We start from the raw sequence: 26313 nt of genomic DNA, 5'->3' as shown, positions 1-26313 counted from the left end.
CGATGGCACCCTTGGCCAACAGGTGATCCTATGACATGCAATGGTACTGAGGTGGCATGGATGGAGGGGTAGTCTCGAAGGGGAGAGATTAGCCCCTTCGAACTATTTGCAAAACCCACCTGTCCGATGTAATGGTGCGCCAGTGGGGAAATTGATGGTGGATCCTGCCGCCTACTGGCGTTTGGTGGCCCTGAAAGGTCAAACTAGGAGGGTTTGGAGGCTGCTCCATAGGGGGCTGTGGTGGACTGGCCCACCCGTTGGCCCCCAGAACCACTGCAGTGGTTCCCACGTCCCGGGCCACACTGGGGCTGAACAGCTTGCGCCGGACTGTGGCCCTGGGTGGGACATAGCGGGGCACCCCTTTGGTAGCCACAAAAGGGGCGAAAGTCAGTCTGCGCAGGGCGGGTGGGGGAGAGGCCAGGACCTGGACGTAGCCAGAGAGCCCTTAAAGCGCTTGCTGGCATGGAGAAAGAAAGAACAGACGTCCGCGCGTGAGGGCAGCATCTCTTTAGATTCTGCGATGTCATCCCGGCAACCTTAACGCGGACGACAAACGCAGAATTGACAGAAGCCACCTTTCAACACACAGGGGTACTGCTGACGAAAAACTTTCCAGATCCAGTCTGACGCCTGGGGGGTAATTCTAAGGTAAGGAATCTAGAACGGTTTCTTTCAGATGGGCACTTTCATTTACAATCAAGAGCTAATTATTGTCAGCAAAGTGCAGTGTTTTTGGAGTTTGTGTGTATACGGGGTGGACCCTTGTGAGACTGAGGGGGGTGAAAGAGATCTCAAACTTCCCAGATGATATGCAGTGGAAGTCTTAAAGTAGGCTATAGGGGTGTTCCTTGAGCCAACCCAAATAAATGTAATGTGAAAGCCCGAAACAATGAGATAGATAAGCTGCTGTATTACATGCTTTAAATGATGGTGTAAAATCCCAATAAATCAAATAATGACCACAAGGAATAAAACAAAATCATGTAAACCTATTAAAGATCCGATGCTGGAGAAATACTAAAACTAAATGCTTCGAAGCAGCATTTCTAATGTATGTAGTCATGCACACATCAAATTATGGATTTATAAAAAGAAACCATATTGTTTGTTTCATTAGCATAGTCTTGATGAACTGCATAATTCATTAGGCCACAGAAACTGCTAAGTGATCCACTGTTTATCAGTCCTGCAAAGTCCCACCTAAGAACCAAATAACTAGACACACATCTTTCCATTCCATTTTATTGTCTAATGCTACAGCTTGCGTTTTTATCGTGATTCTTTTCCAAAGTCGAGTGATCTATACGTACTCACTCATGTTGCCCCTTCCCGCCACCCCCTTTTCCCCAGAACCCCAATGATGTAACAAAATAAAATCTCTTCAAACTTTCCATTTGTTTCCTTTTTTAAAGTTCAATAATTTAAGTTTTACAAGTAATTCTTGATTTTCCAATAAATAAAAACAAAAAAGCAGAAAGAAAATAAAAAAATCTCCAATACAAAGAAGGTTTTATGTACAAATATGTGCATATTTAAAAATGTACTTGTGTGGTTCATAATTTATTACTTTCAAATCTTTAAATGTGACTGGGAATAAAAAAAATAATAAGCTCATCCTCCAAGGAGTCTTTAGTTAAATATATCTCTCAAGATACCAGACCCGTTTTCTATAAAGCATGCCTGCATAGTGAATGGGTTCCTTTCACAAAGGCCAGTTACTTCAAGGTAAAGTTACCTCGTTATTCATCTTGGGAATCTTCTTTGAAAACAACAAACATTGAAAAATGGCATCCGGGTGCAGGTTTCAGAACACTTTGAATGGGTAATGATATCTCTAATAATTTTTATACATATGCTTACTTTTAGGCAACATTAACTGAATGTAATTTGTTTTTGTTTCTTTTGAAGAAGGAAATTGTGACTGAATCAAACCAAGCTTTTTCTAAATCTTTAATAAAAAAAAAAAAACATTGTCGAAATGGGTAGACGTAGACCATTTCTTTGAACACTACGTCAAGGAAATCACATGCCCCTTTTAGGGAATCCATTATCCCCCGATGTTTCATTGTCCCTCAATGCTCAGTTGTGGCAGGCAAGACCGTATTTCATGTTGGTTGGATAGCAGAATTCCGATACTTAACCAATTACCAATAAATTCCATCAAATGGGGAGGCGGGTAAGTTGTTTAAGACCTCTACGAACATTTCATGATGAAGAAATAGGATTAGGGTTATGATAACAAGTAATTTTTCGTTTTACATAATGGGATCTTCATTGTTAATCTAAAGTGTGTTGAAGCAGTGGAAACTGTAATGAGTGTGAAGATCTCAATGAGCCAAAGACGTTATCCAAACAAGCCTGGCCTATTTGGTAAACAATCCGCAAGTCTGAATTCAAACACCAGCATTTTGTAAATGTACAGATGAATTTGACTTCACGTGGCTGCATCGCAGAGGTCACTAATAAGAACATTTTGTAGCAAAGCTGTAATAGCAGCATTTGCTTCTAGGCGGTGAGGTTGCCTTCTAGTACCAGAAAGGTAAGCACATTATTACCCTCCTTGCAATGAACTGCGTAGGAGTCAGAACAGCTTGGATAGTCTAATTTCCTTTATCGTATTTAGGTAACTGTTCAAGACTGTTGACATCAAATGTGTGGAGGGATCTCTCTGCAGGATAGTTTAGGTGCTAGAAAAAGATGAGAAAGAAAATTAATGAATTTTGGGAGGAAGGACGGATGCATTCGCATAACTACCTTGCTCTTGTATAACATGGAATTTGTTTTTTTGAGAATGGTGCCCGATACTTGAATCTAAGAATACAAGTGATCTGTCTTAAAAATAAAAAGACGTTTTTTATAAAAGATACTGATGTGAGATTTCATAGTCGAGTTCTAAAGGTGACTCCATCAATTATGAAAGACCACTGCCATATAATATACTTTTAATCACTGTAATAGCGAGAGAAACCAGTGCAGATTGTAACAGATGCTAACCGAACCTTGTTGGAAAACTGCCGGCATGATCTGACCAAGAGAATGAGATTATGGCAACACTGCTGCCTCTCGGTGTACCATAGAGCCGATGTGTTCCAAGAGGAACTAGTGTTAGAATTTCTCTCTCTTGAAGGCATAAAACAAGTTAGCAGAGTCATCTTGCTTTTCTTAAGACCGCCATAGTCTTACGGTTGATTAGGTTATTCGTCAGTCAGTCTACGTGCCATTATCACTGCTGGTTCACTGAGGTATGGAACCCAGGGGAGCCGTGATGTGGATAGAGAATGAGGCATATGGTGTTTTGAACTCACTGTTAAGCTAATCTGAGGAACTCACAATGGTACTAAATGTGCAGCTCCTCTGACCAATAAATCATAGAAGTTGGTAATGTCATTCATTTCTAGCTGGAGAACCTTCTAAAGTGAAAACAGCAGGAACAGCAAAGCTCCTGGTCACAGAATCGTGCTTACATTGGTCTCTTGAAAGCTGCATTCTCTCCGCTGGAAAGTGCATCACCAAAGGGTGTGTTGAAGGCTGTAATCCTAATTCAACCTTTTACTTCTTCTGAAATCTTACAACATGTCTTGCAGTAAGATGACCTCAATCTTTCAAGATCCTCTTGTACCTAATCACCAGTAAGGATACTCCTTCATTGAATGAGCGTTCAGGGTCACACAATATGTACCGCATTGGGGTCAGTTTGAGATTTTTACCTTGACATGGTTTCAGTGTACAGAAAACTGAAGTAAGAATGCATCAGTGTAAAGAGTTTCCACCGTGAAAAGATTCAGGAAAGGCCAAGAGAGACCGAATGGTGTCGAGTGAAAACAAAGTAAAATCCTGCAGGATACATTCTGAAAAGAGCAGAGCCAGCGCTTTGAGTGGATCCTGGTCACTGGAAATGGGAAAAACATCAGGTTTCAAGTGAATTGTGTAGCCGGCTCCAATGAAGGAACACTGCTCCTTTTAAAACTTAGTTTAAGTTGACATCTATCTGGCTTCATTTCCTTTATTTGTTTTTTTCCTTTTTTATACTTTTAATGTTTATTTTTAGCTAGGTCTCTTTGTGATGGACATTTTCAAATCTGTTTCTGTATTACAATTGGCTTCTCTATAGAAGAAATAAATAATAAATTAAAGTCCATTAATATGCAAACGAATATGTCTGCATATGCTTTCCACAGTACATATAAGAATAATTATTAAAAATATCGAAGTGTTCTTGAATCCTGCGCATGGACAGAACTCTTCAATGTTTACCGCTGTGAATGAAGATCCCGTGATGGGCAATTCCTGGGCCAGCTGGTCTCCTTGGACTCAATAACACATTTTGAAGAGATTCAAATGGAGAGGCCGCTGAAGCTGATTTTGCCTTTCAAAATCGCCCACCGTAAAAGATTTTGGAACCTTGTAGCGTACCTAAAAAGCTATGCAGAGTCCATCTGGTTAGCCCCACAATTGTCTTCAGACAGTCAAGATTTTCAAAATATGGAAGAATGGTCACACTCAAAAAAGCACAGGAGTCTACACTGTAACAGTCTTTTTTCCCTGGGTGTTTGGATATATAGATATATTTGTACCATTCGAAAACCCTGCATGCAACACTGATGCAATTGCCGCAGACACCTGTACCCGACATCAGATTGTACCCAAGTGTCCTCCTGTCGATAGAAAAGTGCCAAGTTCACGTCTAGCCTTGAGTAGTTACAGGGATCCGATGGACCCTGCCCTTCTGTCAAAGAACCTAACTCAGAAGGCATCTTAAAAGTGCACGACTACAAAAACAGAAACATACACTAACTGCATACAGTCAAGAGAAGTAAACCTTTGGAAAGAAAAGGCTGAGCGCCTTCTTGTAGATTGTGAAAGAGGCAAAGTATTACTGGGTGTTTGCACAATGTTAGTGAAATCTACCAGCTTCAATGTCACTGGTCCATTTGGTCCACCATTCAAATGAATCGAAAAGGGGGAAGATAGTAGCCTTTGCTCCAGTGCGGTATTGGTGTCTGAAGTATTTATAGCCAAAATGATTACAAAGCACAATGTAAAACTACCATGTTATAGCTTGACAGCAGAATATGTGGTGCTGTAATGGCACACACTCCACTTATTGATAGAAGGTAAAAACAGGACAACAGTGAGTGCAGAAGTAAACAGGAACTTCTTAGAGAATCCAAAACACATTAGTGTAGGGCAATGGCTAAATGTTTAATTAAGTACTTGTTGTTGAGCCTTGTCGGCATATTTAACGCAAAACACCAGGACAACCTTGCGGTTCGGTATCTGGAAAGAAGAATCTAGAATCGGTCCTCGCAGAATAAAAGATTCATAAACCAACAAAACAGGCTGCTGGCTGCTCATCCTCCACCCCCAGAATGTCTGGGCTCAGGCAAATGTTTGGAACATACCGCGGTTGTGAGCGGCACTGGGTAAGTGTATGGAGACCAGCATTATCATACCCTGTCCTCCAGAAAGCAGACAGAATCTTACAAAGAAGCTACATCTTTGTGCAGACTATTCTTAGTTCTCCACCTCAAGACCATTTTTCTACGAAAAAAACACTTCCAAATAGTTTTATTGTCTTGAAAAATCTACCCAAGATGTTCAACCATCCTCCAAATCGGTAGAAAACTCCCTAAATATCCTGTGGGCTGCAGTAGAGGCCACAGTAGCCTTCGAAACATTCTTCAGCAACAGGAATCCAGTGACATCAACGTTTTTCAGAAAGTGCACATAGTGACTCGACCGCAGTGTGCCTGATATTCAGAGGAAAGTGCTATGGAACAGGGGCAGGAGGGAGGGCACTGGTGGTTATGACTGGCTCTTGAAATGCTGCTGTTTGATACAACACAATCTCAGCATGTCACTCGAAGGACAAAATTAAAATTCGCTTCATCTGCAAACTCTTCAAATGTTGAAAACGTGCAGGGCTTGGACACTGTAGTCCATTGGCACAGAGAAGACCTTGCAGGTACGGAGGTGGGACAAGGCTCTATTCGTTAGGCTCTACGGCAGAGATTGAAGGACAGAGGACCTGCAGGGGTGTGGAATTCCTACCGCCTGATCCCAGAACATTTCATTTGGAGTCAAGGACATTGTTAATTTTGTCCACTGGACAAGTAGGGTCAACTCCTAGCCGTACAAACCACTTGCCTACCAGTTTGTAGTAAAACAGCATGGATCTCTGAAAGAAGAGTGTCTGCACTAAAGTAATGTTTGGTCCAATATGTAGAAGTTGGTCAAACGTATATCGGATTCAATATTGCAAAGGTTTTACTACTGGGTCGAGTGTTGAAGCAAATACAGTGAGCTTAATAGTGGTTCCAGTATAAAAACATGGACACCTTTGTAAAATGTAACTATTTGAGGCAATTTATAACGCTCTCAGAATGCACACTGATTATAAGGACATATCTAAATGCAAGATTGGCGATGGCTTGCTTTCAAAATAAAGCGTACCCAAACAATATTTGCAAAGGCTTTTTGTCTAAACTATGGTGCAAATTTAAACAACATTTCTCTGCTGAATTATGTAATAAAGGATGTATGATGCACTGTGCACACCAATGCCTGTATGGGCAACATGAAAATAAATTAGGGGCCCAATTTTGAAAGTCACAATAGTGTATCTTCACATAAATGCCCTTTCACTGGTGCCGCTTTACATCGTTCAGGAATTCACAAGAGTTTATGCAAGTATGCATGGAAACTTTACTGCAAACATTTGTGAATTCCATTTTTGCATGAGCAGATAAACACCTCAAATATATGAATATCTGCTGAGTGACTGTAAATTCACTGCCTCCACACTCCACTTCCCGCCTAATTGCAACCTGTGCATGCATATTTGCCTAAAAGTGGCAAAATCCCAGCCTTCCTAGAATGTAAACCCTACTCTCAGGTCAGCACAAACATGAGAATGCTGCCATTATGCTTCACATGCACCAAAAGGATAAATGACGAGTTTTCTCCAGGACAAGTTGATTAATGCAACATCAGTCCCTTGAACAGATATTTTATCAAATTCTACACCTCTGATCTCTCTGAAAGACTGCGACCAATGGAACTACGCTAATTACTCCTCCCTATAAGGCTTACATCTGCATCAAAGATAACCCTAGCAGTGTGTTGGCAAACTCGGTGCTGCAAAACCAAAAACTGAGGGATGGATTCTGTCCACTATTAGAGGCAGAACAAGCCCCGCTCCCAAACATCAGATCACAGAGAACGAGACTTGTGCCTTGAAGAATCCCTAGGGCGGCTCTTCCCAAAAGAGCTTTGAACACCGGAAGTACTCAAAAGACCAAGGGGCACAGTCACCGGAGCAGCAACATGCAGACGCAAGACACTACACGCAATGTCGCCCATGTGAAGGCTTGCCCAATGCATGGGTCGTAGGATGTGACTGTGAACCGGCCAAGGAGGGCCGCGGATGGAGAAGGGTTTTTATCCTTGGTAAACACTTGTCAGGATCAGCCAGGGTGCAGATGCCATGCATCTGCTATCCACCGAAGGAAGGGAGGAAAGCGAAGATGCTGCTGCAGAGACAGACTGGAAAGCAGAAAGCAGTGGCCCTCGCATAACCACGTGATGGACAGCCCGCAGGATCTGCCTCCCTTTGATCCAGGATGCCGCCATGATTGTAGAATATAAGCTCCAAAGGGCTTAGCCACAGCCGTGGATTCCTTGTGTCTAGCACAGCCCAGGGCATTCTCCTAAGAGCGAGATGGGAAAGCGAAAAGTAACAAAGGTGGATGAGTATCCATCAGAAGACGTGAACGACACTCGGACGCAACCAGAATAACTGGATGACAATAGAGGGTATAAGACCGAACATAATGCTACAGACACACATATGAACATTACATAGAAACTGAAAACAGCACGTCAAAAAACATGGAGTGCAGGAATTGCAAAAATCTCAAATCGGAGCTAAACATGCGGTTGGCTACAATTTTGAATTGTAATTCAACTATTATGATAAATTGTAATTTGATGATAACGTACCAATACGATAAAAGAGAAAATACATAAATTGCAGTGTACCGTCTATAGGCAGTGATGACTAACAGTAATCTGATAAAGAAGGTAGGTCTGCGGAACACATACAGAGGCTGCCAATCAGTTTGAGAACTGGTGAGGAACAGCACAAGCAAAACTCATTTCCAGAATGGTAATCCAGACTAAACACTTTTGTTGGTGAAAAGAAACATAATAGTTCGGTGTCTGGGAGTATGTGCAGGTGAGAAATGACAGGAAGAAGTACCAATAAGGAATACATTTAGGATCCAGCCCTAATGTGGAGATTACAGCTGTGCCCTTTTAACAGTCTAAGGCAGTAACGTGGGGTGGCTCCCATCTTTCAAACACATTGGGATAGGAGAGAAGGGTACAGCTGAAGCTACCAGGGAGTTACCCTCGTGTTACACCCATCAACTGGCATCCACTAATCAGGTTAGATGTTATGTGTGCTCCATTGTGTGCAGCAGGCCTGGCAGCAGAGTGTGTGCTATGCACAGACACCATTTCAAAAGAAACAACTGCTAAATACACTGTTTGGGTGGATCGCCAATGGAACAAAGGGCCTGTGAGCCCTCACCCTTTTCATTGCAGCTTTGGTTTTAAAGAGTGCTTTATGGCCATAAATAGAGATTTCACTAAGTCCCCATGGTAGCTCCTGGTTAACATGCACTGCCTGCAGGGCAGGTGCCAGGGAGAACCTAGATCAATACTTAAAAAGAAGTGCTAACTGTACCGCTGAAAACGAATACTGGTTCATCAACCCAAGTACCTAAACTCCAGCTTCAAACAACCCCAATGGCCTCTCATGATGTGCAAAGATTGGAAAGTACAGCCAAAGTAAGGTGGTGGCAGGGTCCCCGACTGCCAAACTCCAAACATCCTGGCCTTCTAGCCTTTCGTGCTTCCTAGGTGCAGCTCTCCGCCGGAGGGACTTTGGCTTTGGTGCTGCTCTGAGGCTGAGGAGGCCAGTCCGGGTCCTCCAACAGCTCCTGGGCCAACCACTTGTACTTGGCCTTGGGCGGTGCATCGCGCCGGCAGCAGAGTCTTCGGCTGTAGACAGAGGCCAGTTCATCAAGCTCCAGCTATGAAGGGAGAAACACATTAGTGACAGTGAAGAGGTGAGTTCACAGCAAGTAGTAGCACTTGGAATTTATTGACAGTCTCATGGAGCTTGTGTCACTCAAGCCTATCAACTACATAACTCAGACCTATTGCATCAACGGACAGTGCAATCTCTCAATTTACACAGATCTGATTGGTTCTACCCGTCACCACTCACCTAGTATAGACAGCAGAGCTGTCTCTCAATGGGGCACAGTCGGCTCCGTCCCATGGCCTACATCAACTGCTTTCTTCCTGCTTACAATGTTCTATGAAAACACCACCACTATCCTCTCCTTCACACTGCTCTTCACAAACAGCAGAAATATTATCTTTACGCAAAGTTTACAAATAGGAAAGGCACCAATTTTCAAAAGCTCATAAGAACAGCAGCCCTTCACTCGGTTTCCACAAATTTTGCTAACAGCAGAGCTATCCAAAACACAGATCTTTATATCAGCAAGCTTGCCCATTTATTTACATGTGTCTTTACAAATAGCAAAGATATCCTTCATTTACTTGACGAATTGCAAACATTTTCCTCCATTTACACAAACCTCGTAAACAGCACAGCGCAGGTCTGCCTCCGTGAATGGCCAGCTCTTCATGCATATTCCAGACTGTGGAAGACTGTGATAGCAATTGACATGTCATGACGAGGGTCGGAGACATCCCAAGAAATGCGGCTGGTGAAATGCTCCTTACCTTTGGTAACAATCTTTCTAGGGGTTACTCCAGCTACACAGAGCTACACTCCAGCTACACGGAGAAGCGTCACCTGTTGAAAATCCCAAGTTTAGATCTGGAAAATGATGACAGCCCTCCCATGACAGTTCGGGGCGCTTGCTCCATATCAATACTGGAAGAGGGCGTGGCGACGACCCTGAAGCCATATAGCACCCAGCCCATCGGACAGACAGTTTCCTATTCTTTACCCCCCTGCCATCAGAGGCCACGATGAGGCAGTCCAGGAGATGGACCCTGATCAGTGAAGCCTACAGGCATCCTTCGGGGCGAAGAGATGGGTGGGACGGTGAGGGCTCTGCACATGAACAGAAGGTCTTCCAGAAAGATTGTCACCAAAATGAAGTACATTTCTTCTGCTGGATCCTTCTACCTGCATATTCCTCCCCTGTTGAATAGGCTGCAAAGCAGCATGCCTTCCAGGTGGTGGCCTGAATGATGCTCTGAACCAAACAAAGCGTGGCTCAGGTGTGAACTAAAGCTCGTGTTGCTGCACCACAGGTCTCTGTCACGGGAACAGTCCTGGGCCAACCGGAGGCGGAAGACTCTGCCCGGCTGAATATGAAGGTTTCTTCTCTGCGTGGCAGAGCCCATCTTGAAATCATCCAGTGGGTCAAAGTGCCTCTCTGGACCGGCTCACCATTCTTTCTGCCTATTTACCCCATAAAGAGCGGTTTGTCAGACGTGATCTCTTCAGTGCGGTCCATGTAATCACAGACTGCTGTCACAGGGCCCAGCTGATGCAACCTGTCCTCCTTGGTGGGTACAAAGTGGGAAGGGCTATCAATTTCCCTAGATGAAAACGAAGTCAATGCCTTGATAAGGAAAACCGCCTTAGGCCAGGGGACAAGTTTGTCCAGAAAGAAGTATATGATCAGTGGCAGGATGCTCAAGGCCTGCAACTCACTGGCATGCCTTGCGGAGGTAAGCGCAACAAGAAAAACAGTTTGAAGTGTCACAAAGCACAGTCAAAAACTGTGAAGGGGACAAAAAATAAATCAATAAATTAAGATCCCATTGGGGCATGATAAAAAGGACTGGGTGGAAACATTTCTTCTGAAACCTTGTTATTATTGGCTACTTGAAGAGGGAGGGTTTGTCTGGGAGGTAAAGAAAAGCTGATAACGCTGAAGTGTACAACTTAATGGTGCCCACCGCAGAGCCAGTGCCGGTGTACATACGGCATAGAATAGACTGACTTACTGAATTTGTGGAAATCATTTGGAGATTGTCTCAATAGCACCAATTCCTTATATTTTTGTCCTGACAAGGCCTGAATGAGTGGTCGAAACAGGCCAGTCTTTGGCAGAGCTGTTGTACTCAGCATAAAAATATGTAATACACTAATTTGGACAGTACACAGATGCTGTGAAATTTTTTATAGGCATCAAAACTTACTGTTTGGAACACTTTTGTTTGTATCGAGGGCATTTAATATACTTTTGGACACTTAACACAATAGGATGCAGGGACAGTATATCTATGTAGGGATGGCATGTTGTGTGCAATGAAATGTTTTTACATATAATCTGATGTACTATTATGAATTAATTGAGATCAAAGAACAATTTCCACATTACTCGTGAGACTGGGGTCCAAGGGCAATGCTTTAAGGAAACCTATTAAATATCCTGTTGCCCATACATTAACTTCAATAGCCACTTGCTCCGCCATGAATCTATCCCTATAGGGCACTGTTTGGTTCAATCTAGGTTAGACTGAGGCACGTTGAAGTAAAAATCCAAGTTGACCCTCTGGAATGCTGTAGTCTGCCGGTGGTGCAATATCGCCTGTAGCAAACAGGCCTTGAGGAGTAAGTGTTCGAGGTACAGGAACAGAGATCCCCGAAGTTAGTTTGAACTGGAGTACCACAAACTGGAAGTGGGTGGACCCTGCCACAACATTTCCCATGATCCATCTCCACAAGAAGCAATATCAGTGCATTTTGCATCATGCATTTGACATCACTTCCTGCTTTCTCCCTTCTTCAGTCAACTCTTCAGGACATCCATTGCCTGGGCGTCCCTAGTAAAGTGAAGACACAGACAAGGGCAGGAAGGACCTTGTGGACCTCTGTTCCACTATGATCACGTGGCTTCCCAAGCACCCTACACTGCCAGTTCTCACAATCACACCCAGATTTAGATGACCCAATCACTCACATAGCATTTGCCCAACACATAGACCCAACTTCGTACACATCCCATTAACTACCACACATATTCAAACTGCTGAACACACATTCCACCTCATGCTCATTAATGCTCACTCTTCAGCACTCCATGCACCAAACATTGCAAACATCATCATCTGTCACAATCTTGACACTCTCTTCATCACAGAAGCAGACATCCTAGACCTTTTTCTTTCCACAGGATACAGCATCCAGCTTGTGGACCACGCACATCGGAAGAGAGGAGGCCTCACTATTATTTACAGTCCTCCTGTCCTGCATCCTAGCCAAACAAGTTACACTCAACGCCATAGAGCTGCCAAAGTGCTATTTCCCCACTCTTTTTTTGCAACTCAGACTGCCAACTTCCATCTTGTCTGCAGGCATCGCGGGCAGAATGGCTTTAATGTTGAATTCTCAGATCTCTTTGCCACCTCATCCATCCGACAAACCCACACTACCCTCCTGGGTATGACTTCAACCTCATCACCACACTAAAGGTGGCACAGCATGTCACAAAACCAATACACTCTCAGGCCACATCCTCAACCATGTCTTCTCAACATCACCAACAATCCAATGAAAACCACTCCTACTCCTTGACTGTACAGACAACTTTCCCATCCCTATATCCCGGCTCAGCGTTCTACGAGTAAACAAAGGTCAACAAAAAGAGAAGACAAAACCTTCAGATCAATCAAAGTATTTTCTACAGACAACTTAATGCTTTAACTCCTGATTCACCATATCAAAAAACAAAACAAAAAACAAATGCATTACCTTCCACCAATCGACCAGACTCCTACGATCCACCTCCCTCTTCCTCGCAGACACCCCCCGAATCTGCTGAGGCAACAGTGGAGAACGCTTGTTCCCACACCTGGTAGCCAAAGCCACTTTCCCCTGCACCTCAGGAACACCCCATCTTCTGCAGCAATTCAGGAAAGCACTCAAGACCTGGATGTTCAAATGAACAGATCACCAAGAAGCAGCTAGCACCCCCAGTGCCTTGAGACCCACATGGGTTATTTGCTGCGCTTTACAAATCCTAGGTTGATGGATCAATCTCCTGCACGACTACTAGCCTGACTTCAGATAATGCTGCAGCAGAGGGACAACTACCTTACATTTCACAGTTTATGCCCTCCTGACCACAGAGGGAGATGACCCCCAACTCCTGATACTGCTTGGCCTCTCAGCTGCTTTCGACACAGTTGGCCATCCAATACTCATACGCACCCCTAGAGCGTTGATTGGGATTCATCAGCAATGTCCTTTCTTTGATCTCCTCCTAACTTTCCAACCAACACCAGATTTATCACATTGTATCTCCAGGTCTCAAAAGATCACCGTTGCCTACAGAGTCCCCCGGGGTTCCATTCTGTCCTAGTTATCTTCAGCTTCTACATGGAGCCAGTTGGTGCTCTAATCACAGAAGACAGCAGGATTGACTAATATTTTATTATTTGCAGAGGTTTTTTATAGAGCAAAATTGACCCAAGCCTATAAGAGCACTGTACCTAGTGAAAAACCGTTAGGTTACATACTATTTTAGTGTCAGAGCGCTATAAAGAGAATATCCAATGCCTGCTACATTACGTCTAGTATCTAGACTATAAACAGCATAAAGACAGAAGGAAACTCCTGTCCACTTACTCGGCTGGCTGTGCGCCATTGACAATACAAGACGCTATAGTTCGCTACAATGTACCCCATGTATGAAGTTGTCAAGGCATCCATCCTGGTCTAGAGAATTATGAAGGCCGCCAATAGTTATTCTCGATTGAAGATGGAGATTTTTTCATATTATAAAAATGCGGAGGATGGTGAAACACGTACAATACAACACTGACGAGGGAACAGTGGATAGCGTACCGAGGGGATCCTGAAGAACGGTTTCGAACTGGGAGCGTCTTAAACCACGTCCACACCGGATGGCGGAAAGAAAACAATCCAACAATAGAGCAGATACCCATTCGCACTATCACCAAAAGGAGGAGTCACCTTAAAGCGTGACTGGAAAAAACTTTTTCGAATACAAACAACTTGCAAACATTTGGACCCAACACTAGATGGCAGGAGTATGCAAAGCAGGTGTATCTACAGCACACGAGTCGAACACATCTTTATTGCTACCCTTCTCAATTGCTGTCATTTGATCAATCTAGGGAAACAAAGGGAGGTCGCTGTACTGTTCCTATGAAAAGTGTGGGAAGTGTTTAGCTGGCATGACCACAGATGTTAGAGTAACATCCTGGGGCATCCATTTTGTTGGATGTAATGGCCTCACACACCCCGAAGGATGTCATGCTTCATCATCGGCGGTTGCTCCTCGTCGGGGAGGCGGTGCAATCCCCGACGGGCTCACCTCAAAGAGGGGCTCTTTGGCGGAGATCTTTTTCCAACTGCCTTATGGTGAGGTGGGGGTGTGTGGACTGGGCTAGGTGTGGTGGTGTGTGGGGTATTAAAATGTAGCAAGGGGTACCGGAATTCAATTTATTCTGGGGGTCCCCTGGCTGCAGTTAAAATGTGGGGTTTAGCTCACTAGGTGTCAGCAGGTTAGGTCGGGTGACCCTAGATGAGGCTAAAGGTGATGTTGGTCGACATGTTTCACGCTGTGGGTCTAGTCACCCGCGATTCATCAGGACCTTAAAAATGTGCAGGGGCAAACATGCTAGTGTCATGTGTGTCAATTGTTACCTCTGTGGGTACTCCTATGCCTAGACATAGAGAAAAAGAAAACGGAAAACCATTAAATGCTGATATGCATGTCAATAGTTCCAATTGATGCCAGAGTGTTTTTACAATAAAGCATGCTATTGAAGTTGAAAAAGCATGCCTTACAACAAAGTCTGTGTGCAAAGTGCGCAGTGAGGAGCACACACAACTATTGGGTCTGTGAGGAGGTTGGTGGTAAAGTGTAGGCTAAAAGCAATAATTAAAACCAGTTTTTTACAAAAAGATTTAAAAATTACAGCAGTTTCTGAGGATTGGGCTGCTCCTCTTGTGTATAAAAACGAGCAGGTATGTTTTTTATGACACCATTTGTAAGTACATGCATAACAAAACAAGCCAAACACACACTGTGTCCCAAAAGGGGAAATTAATGGAAAAACACACATGTCCCACTCACCTAAAGGTTGAGGACTACATGCCACATGAGGGGTCGGCGGGACTAGACAGCAGGGAAGAGCCCAAGGTTTTTGCTGGAGATGAAAAGTAACATAGCGCCAGGTTTTGGAAATTGGTTAAGGCTTAAAGATGTCTCCAAGCCGAGTAGGGCTTGTGAGGTCATGGACCTCCACGGTGTCTCCCTTAGTAGGATCCCTGTCTAGTGAGACTCACCTCTATTCTCCCGTTTCCGCGCAGATCGACCTACCCTTCTCCGCCGAGCTCGAGTAGATGTGTGAGCTCGGCGGCCGGGGAAATTTAAAGCGCGTTGACAGGTCGGCGTGTGACGACGCGTCTCCGCCTTCTCTGTTAGGTCACGTGGTTGGGGCGCATATTGTGGCGGCCATCTTAGAGCGGTATTCTCTTGGGCATAACGCTGTATATGTATCGTGATGAATATAGGTAGTGCCTATTAATTTCATATGGAGGGGGTAAAGAAGTTATTGAGATTCCCCATTTATTTTCCAAAGTCACGTTATCTTTGTCATGCGTGTGTAGTGGTTTTTGTAACAAACTACTCTGTTAGGTCACGTGGTTGGGGCGCATATTGTGGCGGCCATCTCAAAGCGGTATTCTATTGCGCATAACGTTGTGTAAACATAGTAATAAATATAGGTAGTACCTATTAGTTCCATATGGAGGGGGTAAAAGGAGTTGTTGAAATTCCCCATTTAATTTCCAAAATCACGTTACCTTTGTCATGCGTGTGTAGTGGTTTTGCAACGAACTACTCGCTCTTATGTGTGAAGTGCGGCGGACACTTGTATGATGGGCATAGAATTGCTCCGGGCATGTGTATAACAATGTGGTTGTGCATACATAGCGGAACGCTATGTATTGGACAGTTTGTTGCCATAGGGTGCATGACATAGCACGTGGGGCATGTGGCTTAGTGTGTGGCATCGCATTGCATCAAGTGTATTGTTGGCAACAGGGACTGATGTTAGGATGGTACAGCTGGATCACTATCAATAATTCAGCCCGTGTGTAGGGCGAGTGGTGTATGTAGGGGCACGGAAAAGGACCTTGATATCCTACAGCGAGTGCCATGGGATATCCTCGTTGAGACCCTGTTTGTCTGTGGTCATGGACCTCCACGGTGTCTCCCTTAGTAGGATCCCTGTCTAGTGAGACTCACCTCTATTCTCCCGTGTCCGCGCAGATCGACCTACCCTTCTCCGCCGAGCTCGAGTAGATGTGTGAGCTCGGCGGCGGGGAAATTTAAAGCGCGTTGACAGGTCGGCGTGTGACGACGCGTCTCCGCCTTCTCTGTTAGGTCACGTGGTTGGGGCGCATATTGTGGCGGCCATCTTAGAGCGGTATTCTCTTGGGCATAACGCTGTATATGTATCGTGATGAATATAGGTAGTGCCTATTAATTTCATATGGAGGGGGTAAAGAAGTTATTGAGATTCCCCATTTATTTTCCAAAGTCACGTTATCTTTGTCATGCGTGTGTAGTGGTTTTTGTAACAAACTACTCTGTTAGGTCACGTGGTTGGGGCGCATATTGTGGCGGCCATCTCAAAGCGGTATTCTATTGCGCATAACGTTGTGTAAACATCGTAATAAATATAGGTAGTACCTATTAGTTCCATATGGAGGGGGTAAAAGGAGTTGTTGAAATTCCCCATTTAATTTCCAAAATCACGTTACCTTTGTCATGCGTGTGTAGTGGTTTTGCAACGAACTACTCGCTCTTATGTGTGAAGTGCGGCGGACACTTGTATGATGGGCATAGAATTGCTCCGGGCATGTGTATAACAATGTGGTTGTGCATACATAGCGGAACGCTATGTATTGGACAGTTTGTTGCCATAGGGTGCATGACATAGCACGTGGGGCATGTGGCTTAGTGTGTGGCATCGCATTGCATCAAGTGTATTGTTGGCAACAGGGACTGATGTTAGGATGGTACAGCTGGATCACTATCAATAATTCAGCCCGTGTGTAGGGCGAGTGGTGTACTAGGGCAGTTAGGGCACCTACCCCCAGTAAAGGGGCACTATCCTTGCGGAATGTGTGGTGTTTGTAGATACACCATGACACTTAAGACGATCCAACTTTCGGAGACCTTTGAATGGGAGATCAGACACCACACTAATTGCAATACATCACATTGCATCTATATGCTCAAGTGCCCGTGCGATTTACTCTACATTGGGATGACCTCCCGTCCAGTGAAAACTAGAATTATTGAACACCGTAGCAACTTTCGTTGCAAAAAAACCCATACCAAGATGTGCAAACATTTTGTTGAACAAAACCATGATGAAGACTCCATGAAATGGGTGGTACTTGAAGCCAGCCCTAACTGCCCTAGTGATGCCCTGTTCCGAAAAGAGCAAAGATGGATCCATCGATTGTCCACAGACAAACAGGGTCTCAACGAGGATATCCCATGGCACTCGCTGTAGGATATCAAGGTCCTTTTCCGTGCCCCTACATACACCACTCGCCCTACACACGGGCTGAATTATTGATAGTGATCCAGCTGTACCATCCTAACATCAGTCCCTGTTGCCAACAATACACTTGATGCAATGCGATGCCACACACTAAGCCACATGCCCCACGTGCTATGTCATGCACCCTATGGCAACAAACTGTCCAATACATAGCGTTCCGCTATGTATGCACAACCACATTGTTATACACATGCCCGGAGCAATTCTATGCCCATCATACAAGTGTCCGCCGCACTTCACACATAAGAGCGAGTAGTTCGTTGCAAAACCACTACACACGCATGACAAAGGTAACGTGATTTTGGAAATTAAATGGGGAATTTCAACAACTCCTTTTACCCCCTCCATATGGAACTAATAGGTACTACCTATATTTATTACGATGTTTACACAACGTTATGCGCAATAGAATACCGCTTTGAGATGGCCGCCACAATATGCGCCCCAACCACGTGACCTAACAGAGTAGTTTGTTACAAAAACCACTACACACGCATGACAAAGATAACGTGACTTTGGAAAATAAATGGGGAATCTCAATAACTTCTTTACCCCCTCCATATGAAATTAATAGGCACTACCTATATTCATCACGATACATATACAGCGTTATGCCCAAGAGAATACCGCTCTAAGATGGCCGCCACAATATGCGCCCCAACCACGTGACCTAACAGAGAAGGCGGAGACGCGTCGTCACACGCCGACCTGTCAACGCGCTTTAAATTTCCCCGGCCGCCGAGCTCACACATCTACTCGAGCTCGGCGGAGAAGGGTAGGTCGATCTGCGCGGACACGGGAGAATAGAGGTGAGTCTCACTAGACAGGGATCCTACTAAGGGAGACACCGTGGAGGTCCATGACCTCACAAGCCCTACTCGGCTTGGAGACATCTTTAAGCCTTAACCAATTTCCAAAACCTGGCGCTATGTTACTTTTCATCTCCAGCAAAAACCTTGGGCTCTTCCCTGCTGTCTAGTCCCGCCGACCCCTCATGTGGCATGTAGTCCTCAACCTTTAGGTGAGTGGGACATGTGTGTTTTTCCATTAATTTCCCCTTTTGGGACACAGTGTGTGTTTGGCTTGTTTTGTTATGCATGTACTTACAAATGGTGTCATAAAAAACATACCTGCTCGTTTTTATACACAAGAGGAGCAGCCCAATCCTCAGAAACTGCTGTAATTTTTAAATCTTTTTGTAAAAAACTGGTTTTAATTATTGCTTTTAGCCTACACTTTACCACCAACCTCCTCACAGACCCAATAGTTGTGTGTGCTCCTCACTGCGCACTTTGCACACAGACTTTGTTGTAAGGCATGCTTTTTCAACTTCAATAGCATGCTTTATTGTAAAAACACTCTGGCATCAATTGGAACTATTGACATGCATATCAGCATTTAATGGTTTTCCGTTTTCTTTTTCTCTATGTCTAGGCATAGGAGTACCCACAGAGGTAACAATTGACACACATGACACTAGCATGTTTGCCCCTGCACATTTTTAAGGTCCTGATGAATCGCGGGTGACTAGACCCACAGCGTGAAACATGTCAACCAACATCACCTTTAGCCTCATCTAGGGTCACCCGACCTAACCTGCTGACACCTAGTGAGCTAAACCCCACATTTTAACTGCAGCCAGGGGACCCCCAGAATAAATTGAATTCCGGTACCCCTTGCTACATTTTAATACCCCACACACCACCACACCTAGCCCAGTCCACACACCCCCACCTCACCATAAGGCAGTTGGAAAAAGATCTCCGCCAAAGAGCCCCTCTTTGAGGTGAGCCCGTCGGGGATTGCACCGCCTCCCCGACGAGGAGCAACCGCCGATGATGAAGCATGACATCCTTCGGGGTGTGTGAGGCCATTACATCCAACAAAATGGATGCCCCAGGATGTTACTCTAACATCTGTGGTCATGCCAGCTAAACACTTCCCACACTTTTCATAGGAACAGTACAGCGACCTCCCTTTGTTTCCCTAGTGCAATACACGGACACAAGCTGTAACTGGACCTTCCACCCCCCTGGGTGGAAAACCGTGTCCGTTGATCCATTGATCACCTATTCTAACTCCCTCCTTTTGATACAGATTTGATCAATCTAAGCAGGGTGGAAGGCTAACTAAACCTGCTACGATCCAAACCTGTAAATAGGGAATCAAACACAGATACCTTCAGTGGAAGCATTAGTTTTCTGAGCCAATCTGTAGGATCTGTTAAGCCGTCTACGAACTGGCTGCACAGATCCTTCTCCCTAGAGGGATTGCATCCTTGAACTTACCCAAGATAGTAGATAATATACAAAGTTGTGAGAACCAGCAAGCTTAGGAACTGGACTGCCTTCAGCATGGCAGGTGGGTGAAAGAGTAATGATGCCCATGCTATTGTCCACCTTGCATCATAGTATTAAAACATACCTCCTCCAGACACACCTAGGACTGCAGTAACAAAACAGAACAGGATACACAACAAAACCAACCTGCCTACTCTATTATATATCAATGGTGTCACTCATCGATCATCGATATACACTAGCAGGTCGCAACCAAGCCCTGTGATTCAAAAATAAATATCCCAAACATATGTTTATAAGAGAACATCAATTTATTCAGTGGAAGCTTTACGTTCACAAAAATTCTATATACATGCTAATGGACAAATATAGTCATCACTATATAGACAAAATCAGTTATTTGAGACTACCTACATTAAAAACAAGCATTTGCAATGCAATAGGTCTCGCATTTACACGAGTGTGAGCTATTGGCATTGTAAATGACAATTCCTTTTATTTATGTTTTGTTTATGTTTGCTTAAAACATGAATAAAGGGCATTATCATTTACAATGCTAATAGCTTAAACTCTCACAAAAGCGAGACCTATTGCATTGCAAATGCTTGTTTGCTTGTAGGAGGTGCATCGAGCTTAGCTCTTTCATTGTACGAAATCTATTCTTGAAAGCGCCTACAAGCCATATTTACTGTGTAGTATACAAATAATAATAATAAAACAAAAAATATTAATCATGTTTTATAGGAGTTGGCAAGGTGTTAAGTTTCTGTCCAAAGTAAATAAAGGGATTTGCTGGTTAAACAGGCAGGCAGCATTTCCCAGGCACGGCCGGGAACGCAGGGCTCGCGTCAGTAACTTAAGAAGGCAAAAGCCCCCTCGGGTCCCACGAGTGCAATCCGTCGGTGTCTTTGAAAACGTTGTTCAATGTCTTGTAGTGATGCATGCTTGGGGGTAAAAAGTGCATTCACGGATGTCCAGCTGGGAAAGGCAAGTTTGCTGAAGAAATTGTGTGTGTGTGATGGTGTATTTGAAGTGTGTGTGAGAGAAGTGAGTGGACAGCGTGCGCTTGTGAAGTCAGCGTGAATGTGTATGTTTCTGAGTGTCCGTGGAAAGATTGTATGTATGCACGTGTGGCTGTGTATGGAAAAGAGTGAACACGTGTGCCTCTTAGGAAAGCAGTTTGTGTGCCCCAGAGACTGCATGCACACGCAGACCCCTCGAGAATTCCCATGCCAGGTGTCGGAAGCAATCCTGTCCTGTTTTCTTTCTTTGTCCTTCGGTATTTGTCATGTTATTCTGTGATTAAAAAATATATATATATTTATATAAGATAACCGTGTCTTACCTGCCGCTCCTCCTAGTAACTATTGGCTATCTGCAGTGAGTGTAACCACGAGTCAAATGTGCCTTTCATGCGAGTTTCCCCCAGCCTCCGCCAGCCGCCCCTGAATCTGTAGCTTCTGGGCAGCATCACAGTGCCGGGCCGTATATCGGCCGCTCTCTACCACAGTGTCAGCTTGTTGTCTCATTGGGCTCCCTGGGGGCCGTCCCCGTCTTAATGGCTCAATGGTCATGGCTGCTGGTATCGGGTATGAGATATAGCGTGCACATGCCTATCCAGGTGCCATCGCAAAAGTGAAAGCGTGGCAGAGCGCGAGAGGAGGAGCGCGAGAGGAGACGGGCGCGTTCACAGCCCATGTCTCCTAAAGCGCTCTGTCACAGCCATTGTCTGCAATGGGTTTGGAGCTCGCGCACCTCTCCTGTCTTCACTTCGCGAGCTACCTGGCGGACTTCCACCTTTTACGCTGTGCGACGCCGGAGAGGAGGGAAAGATGAGAAACAAGAAGAAAAAAAACAGCAACACAGAACAGAAACAGAAAGCAGCCCGAGAGGGCGGGGGCTCCGAGCCCCTGCGCCAAAGCAGAGTGCGGCATCTGAAGTCCCGGGTCCCAGGAGGGGGCCCGGGGGAAGACCAGCGCTGCGGAGGAGACACACCGAAAGAGCCCAGTGAGTGGTGGTGGTGAGGGGGGGGGGGGGGGGGGGGGGGGGGGGAGGGGTAGTGTACGCGCGTGTGTCTGTGTGTGTGTCTGTGCGTGTGTCTGTCTGTGTGCGCGTGGGTCTGTTTAAGGGGTGGTGTGTGTGTATGCAGTGTGTGTGTGCGTGTGTCTGTGTGTGTGTGTGTGTGTGTCGGTGTATGCGTGTGGCTGTGTATGTGCGCATGCATGAGTGTGGCTGTATGAGTGTTTGCGCATGGGAATATGAGGCACGAGAGGGGCACGGCGCCGTGCGCGCCCACGAGGTAAAATCTCCAGCAGGAGAAGCGCGTGTCAGTCTGCTGTCCACATTCCCCCCAGAGTGATAACATAAGTTGTCGAGCCCTAGACAGCAAAAGCTTCGCTTTTGCTTTCGTCTAGGCTCAACCTAAATATCAGCAAATATGCTCTCTCCGGGAACCTACTACTCACACCCCATACACTATCACACCTACCATGCATACTAACACACCTCATTCACAAGACATGGGTCACCAGAAATATATCGCAGACGAGCCAAGACAAATTAAAATCAAACAAATTTAGAAGCCCTAGAGACCAGCAGAAAAAATATCTATGCAAAAACGAATATCAGATAAACATAATATTTTCAAAAGTACGGTAATGAAATGCACATTGATGATATATGTACAGGTATGGATTCCCTAGAAAGAAAAACACTCAAGTGCATACTTTCAACTTAATGGATGGTTTCACATATTACAGATGGAATCTTCAAGCGGTTCTCTTTATTTTATCCACAGAATCCCAGGGTCTTTGGGTTCAGTTCTCAGCTCACTGAGAACTGAATAAATTGATGTTTTTTTTATTTATAAAATATTTTTGGAACTATTAGTTTTTGAATCACAGGGCTAGCGCATATAGATTGATGAGCGACACCATTGCTGTATATTAGAGTAGGCAGGTTGGTGTTGTTGTGTACTTCCCCTGCTTTGCCTCGCTATACCGTTTCCAGGGGCCCTAATTTTTGTTTGAACCAAAACCGTACAGGGTAAGGGAGGAATTTCATTAGGAGCACTATTTGGCATGGCGCCCTGTATACAACATTTACAACCTCAATGGACCTGTAGGCACCAGCACAAGAGAAGCACCTTGAGTGCTACCTACAGGCAGATGTTTTAAGCGTATTGGTATGCCCTTACTGTGGTGTGCAACATTTCTTAGAAACATGTTATTAAAATAAAAAAAGACACACACCCTCACCCACAGGAGGTGGCATGCTTCACCCTCAGGTTTACTCTTTCTTGACTGCAGGCTCACTAAGGGTTCATGTCGCTGCTGCAGCAAAAAGTCATCGGCGTCCGTTAGCTGTTAAAATTGCATTATGGGAGGTGCATGCCTAGCGTATGCAAGATTAAAAGAGAAGTGGCAATGGAAGCAATGTGGTAATAATGAGGATACCTTCATAACCTACTGAACTGGGTCAACATGTTTCAGTCCCTGTATGGAGCAGAACCCATAGCCAGACCTTCTTCAGGACCCTCACCATTGGCCAGGAATCTACTACTGTTGGATCTAGAAAAAGAGGCATATAGACCGCCTTCTCTCTGGATGTGATCTAAGATTATCCTGGAGAGAAAATTACAGCACAAATCACAGGACATTAAAAACATTGTTTTAACATTATGATATTAATGCATTTCCTTTTACCAAAGCTTTACACCTCAAACTGGGTACACAGCAAACTGTGTGTGCAAAGACTCACTCACCTAAACCCAGTACGCCTCACGTATCAGGAGACCAGGGAAGTAAGCACTGCGGTCTACCCTGTGCTATACAATGTAGGCACTGCAGTGGGTGAACCTATAATATTTTATTTTTACAAGTATACATAAAGTACGATGACAGGTAACGTCTATATTACAATTGCCTGTTTCTTGCATACCCATTATGTGAAGGTTTCTTGGGATAGTTGGGGAATACTCATTTGGCGCTTACTTGACTGTGATGTTAGTTCAAAGCGGAGTAGCATAATAGTCTCTCTACTGAATGTTCTGAACGAGGTTATTGCTGTAGTCTGGTGCCCATTCTTCAATGTACAGAATATGGGTGAGATTACTGATCCAGAGACCAGCATATAGTGGGTATATATGTCTCCTTGCGTCGCGTCTGACGTGTTCGCGCGTACTGATGCATTTAGGACTGCCTCAATGAGTGAAGCCACCTCAATGTGGCCATCAAGGACTTCAGAGTTCGTGGAGGTTACCAAGCTGAGCCAGAGATCACACATTGATAATAAATCCTCTCCATAAGCATCCAGGCCATTGAGCGAGGCAAAAACAAACCTTTTGCCTGTTCAAAAGTGCAGATACCACTGCGTCACCCGACAGAGTCAATGGTAGGACTGCACAATGAATCGTCCCCAGGCACACCCCAGTGCACATTCTATCTACAGAAAGCCCCCCTCCACCCACCCCAGCTTTGACTTTGCCAGTTCTTGGGTCTTTCATACCTGAGGGTATGTGACCCGGCTCCGGTACTCGTAGGTCCTCTTCGTGTAGCAAACGCGCTGCCAAAGGATGTCATAGTCACAGACAAAAACCTGAGGAGAGAAAAGAAACCTCAATTATCAGATCGTCCTATTGTCCAGCAGAGGATAAAAAGCTTAGAAGATGAGATCTCAGGACTGGGAAGGGATACAGATGCAGCCACCTAACTGTGCTGTGCCTTCTGTCAACGGACAACATAGAACTGAGCAATACTATACATCTTAGAACAACTTTGCCCCACTCTTGTGCCACTACTAGAAGGACCAGGTCCACATGCAGTTGTGCTCCTTACAAGGACAGTTGTAGAACCATGGCCGGGTTTAGACGGCACTACTTATCCATCAATCAATAAAGCAGACTTGAAATATTCCCTGTTATGTTGAGTCGTCTTTCTTCTTTCTGCATAATTACATTGCAAAATTCAAATATTAAACTGCCTGGTTACTTTTAGGAATTTGATTAAAGCAAATCTTTAGTGGTAATCCAAGGTTCGATTTGGCTTCTGTATATAAACCAGTAAGAGACCTTATATGATCACTCACGGCGTAGTGCGGCAGAAGCCATTTTACTGTTTGCCACCATTTGGTGATAAAATGTACAGATGAACGTCAACAAATACTGCAAAAGTTAAACTCACTTTAGAGAGAGACCAGCCCTCCGGTTATCAACCCCTTCAGTTATGTGTGGGGAGTCCAGTCATTGTAAAGAACCGGGGAAGGTGTACCCATTCCCACCCAGTCTGCTGTGGCTCCATAAAGGATGAGTTCTACAACTGAAGGAGCTGAAGAGTTAGGTGCCGAATTGAATGCAAAGCACATTACTTACCGGTTAATTTATCAGGTCTGCTGTTGTCTGGAGGTGGGAGACAACGTGAGCATTTTGAACTTCTCCTTCCGGGGAAAGCAGTTGAGGGCCCAGAGGTCTAGAATAGGACGCAGGCCTTTGGCCTTTTTGGGCACCAGGGGGTAGCAGGAATAGCAGCCACGACCTACTTCTGGCGCAGTGACCCTCTCAATAAGCTCCCTTAGCAAAGAGAGCTGAGAATTACTGGCAGAGAAGTGCCAAATGATCCTCTGACATGTGATCGAAAGACAGTGGCATAGACTGAGGGGTAGTCTCGAAGGGAAGGGAGTGGCCGCTTCGGACTATTTGCAAAACCCACCTGTTCGACGTGATGGATTGCCAGTGGGGGGAGGTGATGGCGAATACTGCTGCCCACTGGCTGTTGATGGGCAAGAAATGTCAGACTAGGAGGGTTGGGAGACTTAGGGGGTTGGACTGGCCCGCCCCCTAGCTACCAGACACGCGAGGTCGCTGAGTCCCACGTCCGCAGCCAAGCAGAAACTGGGCAGCTTGCGTGAACCTGTGGCGGGCGTGGCTGGGCAACCCTTTTGTAGCCACGAAAGGGGCGAAAAGCAGACTGGAGTGGTCGGGAAGGCACAGCGAGGCCCAAAGATCTGGCCGTGGCACAAGAATCTTTAAAGCGCTCGAGCGCCTAGTCTGCTTTGTCACCAGAAAGATGACAGTCATCAAAGGGCATGTCCAGCAAAGTTGACTGGACATCCTCCGAAAAGCCAGATGTCCTCAATAAGGCGTCTAATGGCCACTGACGTGGCAATCATTCTGCCCGGTGAGTCAGTGGTATCCAGTCCAAATCTAATTGTGAATTTGGCTGAGTCTCTCCCATCTGCCACTAACTGGGAGAGAATGGCCAGGGCCTCCTCCAAGCACTAAGGCAGCACCTGCGCAACCGTATCCCATATGGTGTGGGAGTATCAGCCCAAGAGGCACGCGACC

The 26313-nt window shown here is 45.1% G+C and overlaps 1 protein-coding gene across 1 annotated transcript in view; it reads right to left on the bottom strand.

The window, feature by feature from the left end:
• Positions 1-1228: 1228 nt before the first annotated feature.
• LOC147678739 (polyamine-transporting ATPase 13A3-like) overlaps positions 1229-26313 on the bottom strand; it is a 250836-nt gene continuing 225751 nt past the window's right edge. Inside the window, exons 32-33 of the mRNA XM_086946198.1 lie at positions 24480-24569; positions 1229-9098 (exon numbers count right to left, since the gene is read on the bottom strand). Of these exons, the coding sequence (XP_086802324.1) occupies positions 8922-9098; positions 24480-24569 (267 nt within the window). The 3' untranslated portion in view covers positions 1229-8921. The remainder of the gene's footprint in view (positions 9099-24479; positions 24570-26313) is intronic.

Source organism: Lissotriton vulgaris, chromosome 12 (genome assembly GCF_964263255.1).
Source record: "Lissotriton vulgaris chromosome 12, aLisVul1.2, whole genome shotgun sequence".
Lineage (NCBI taxonomy): Eukaryota > Metazoa > Chordata > Amphibia > Caudata > Salamandridae > Lissotriton > Lissotriton vulgaris.
Note: the sequence above shows the minus strand (reverse complement) of the source record. Positions and strands in the feature narration are given on the sequence as shown.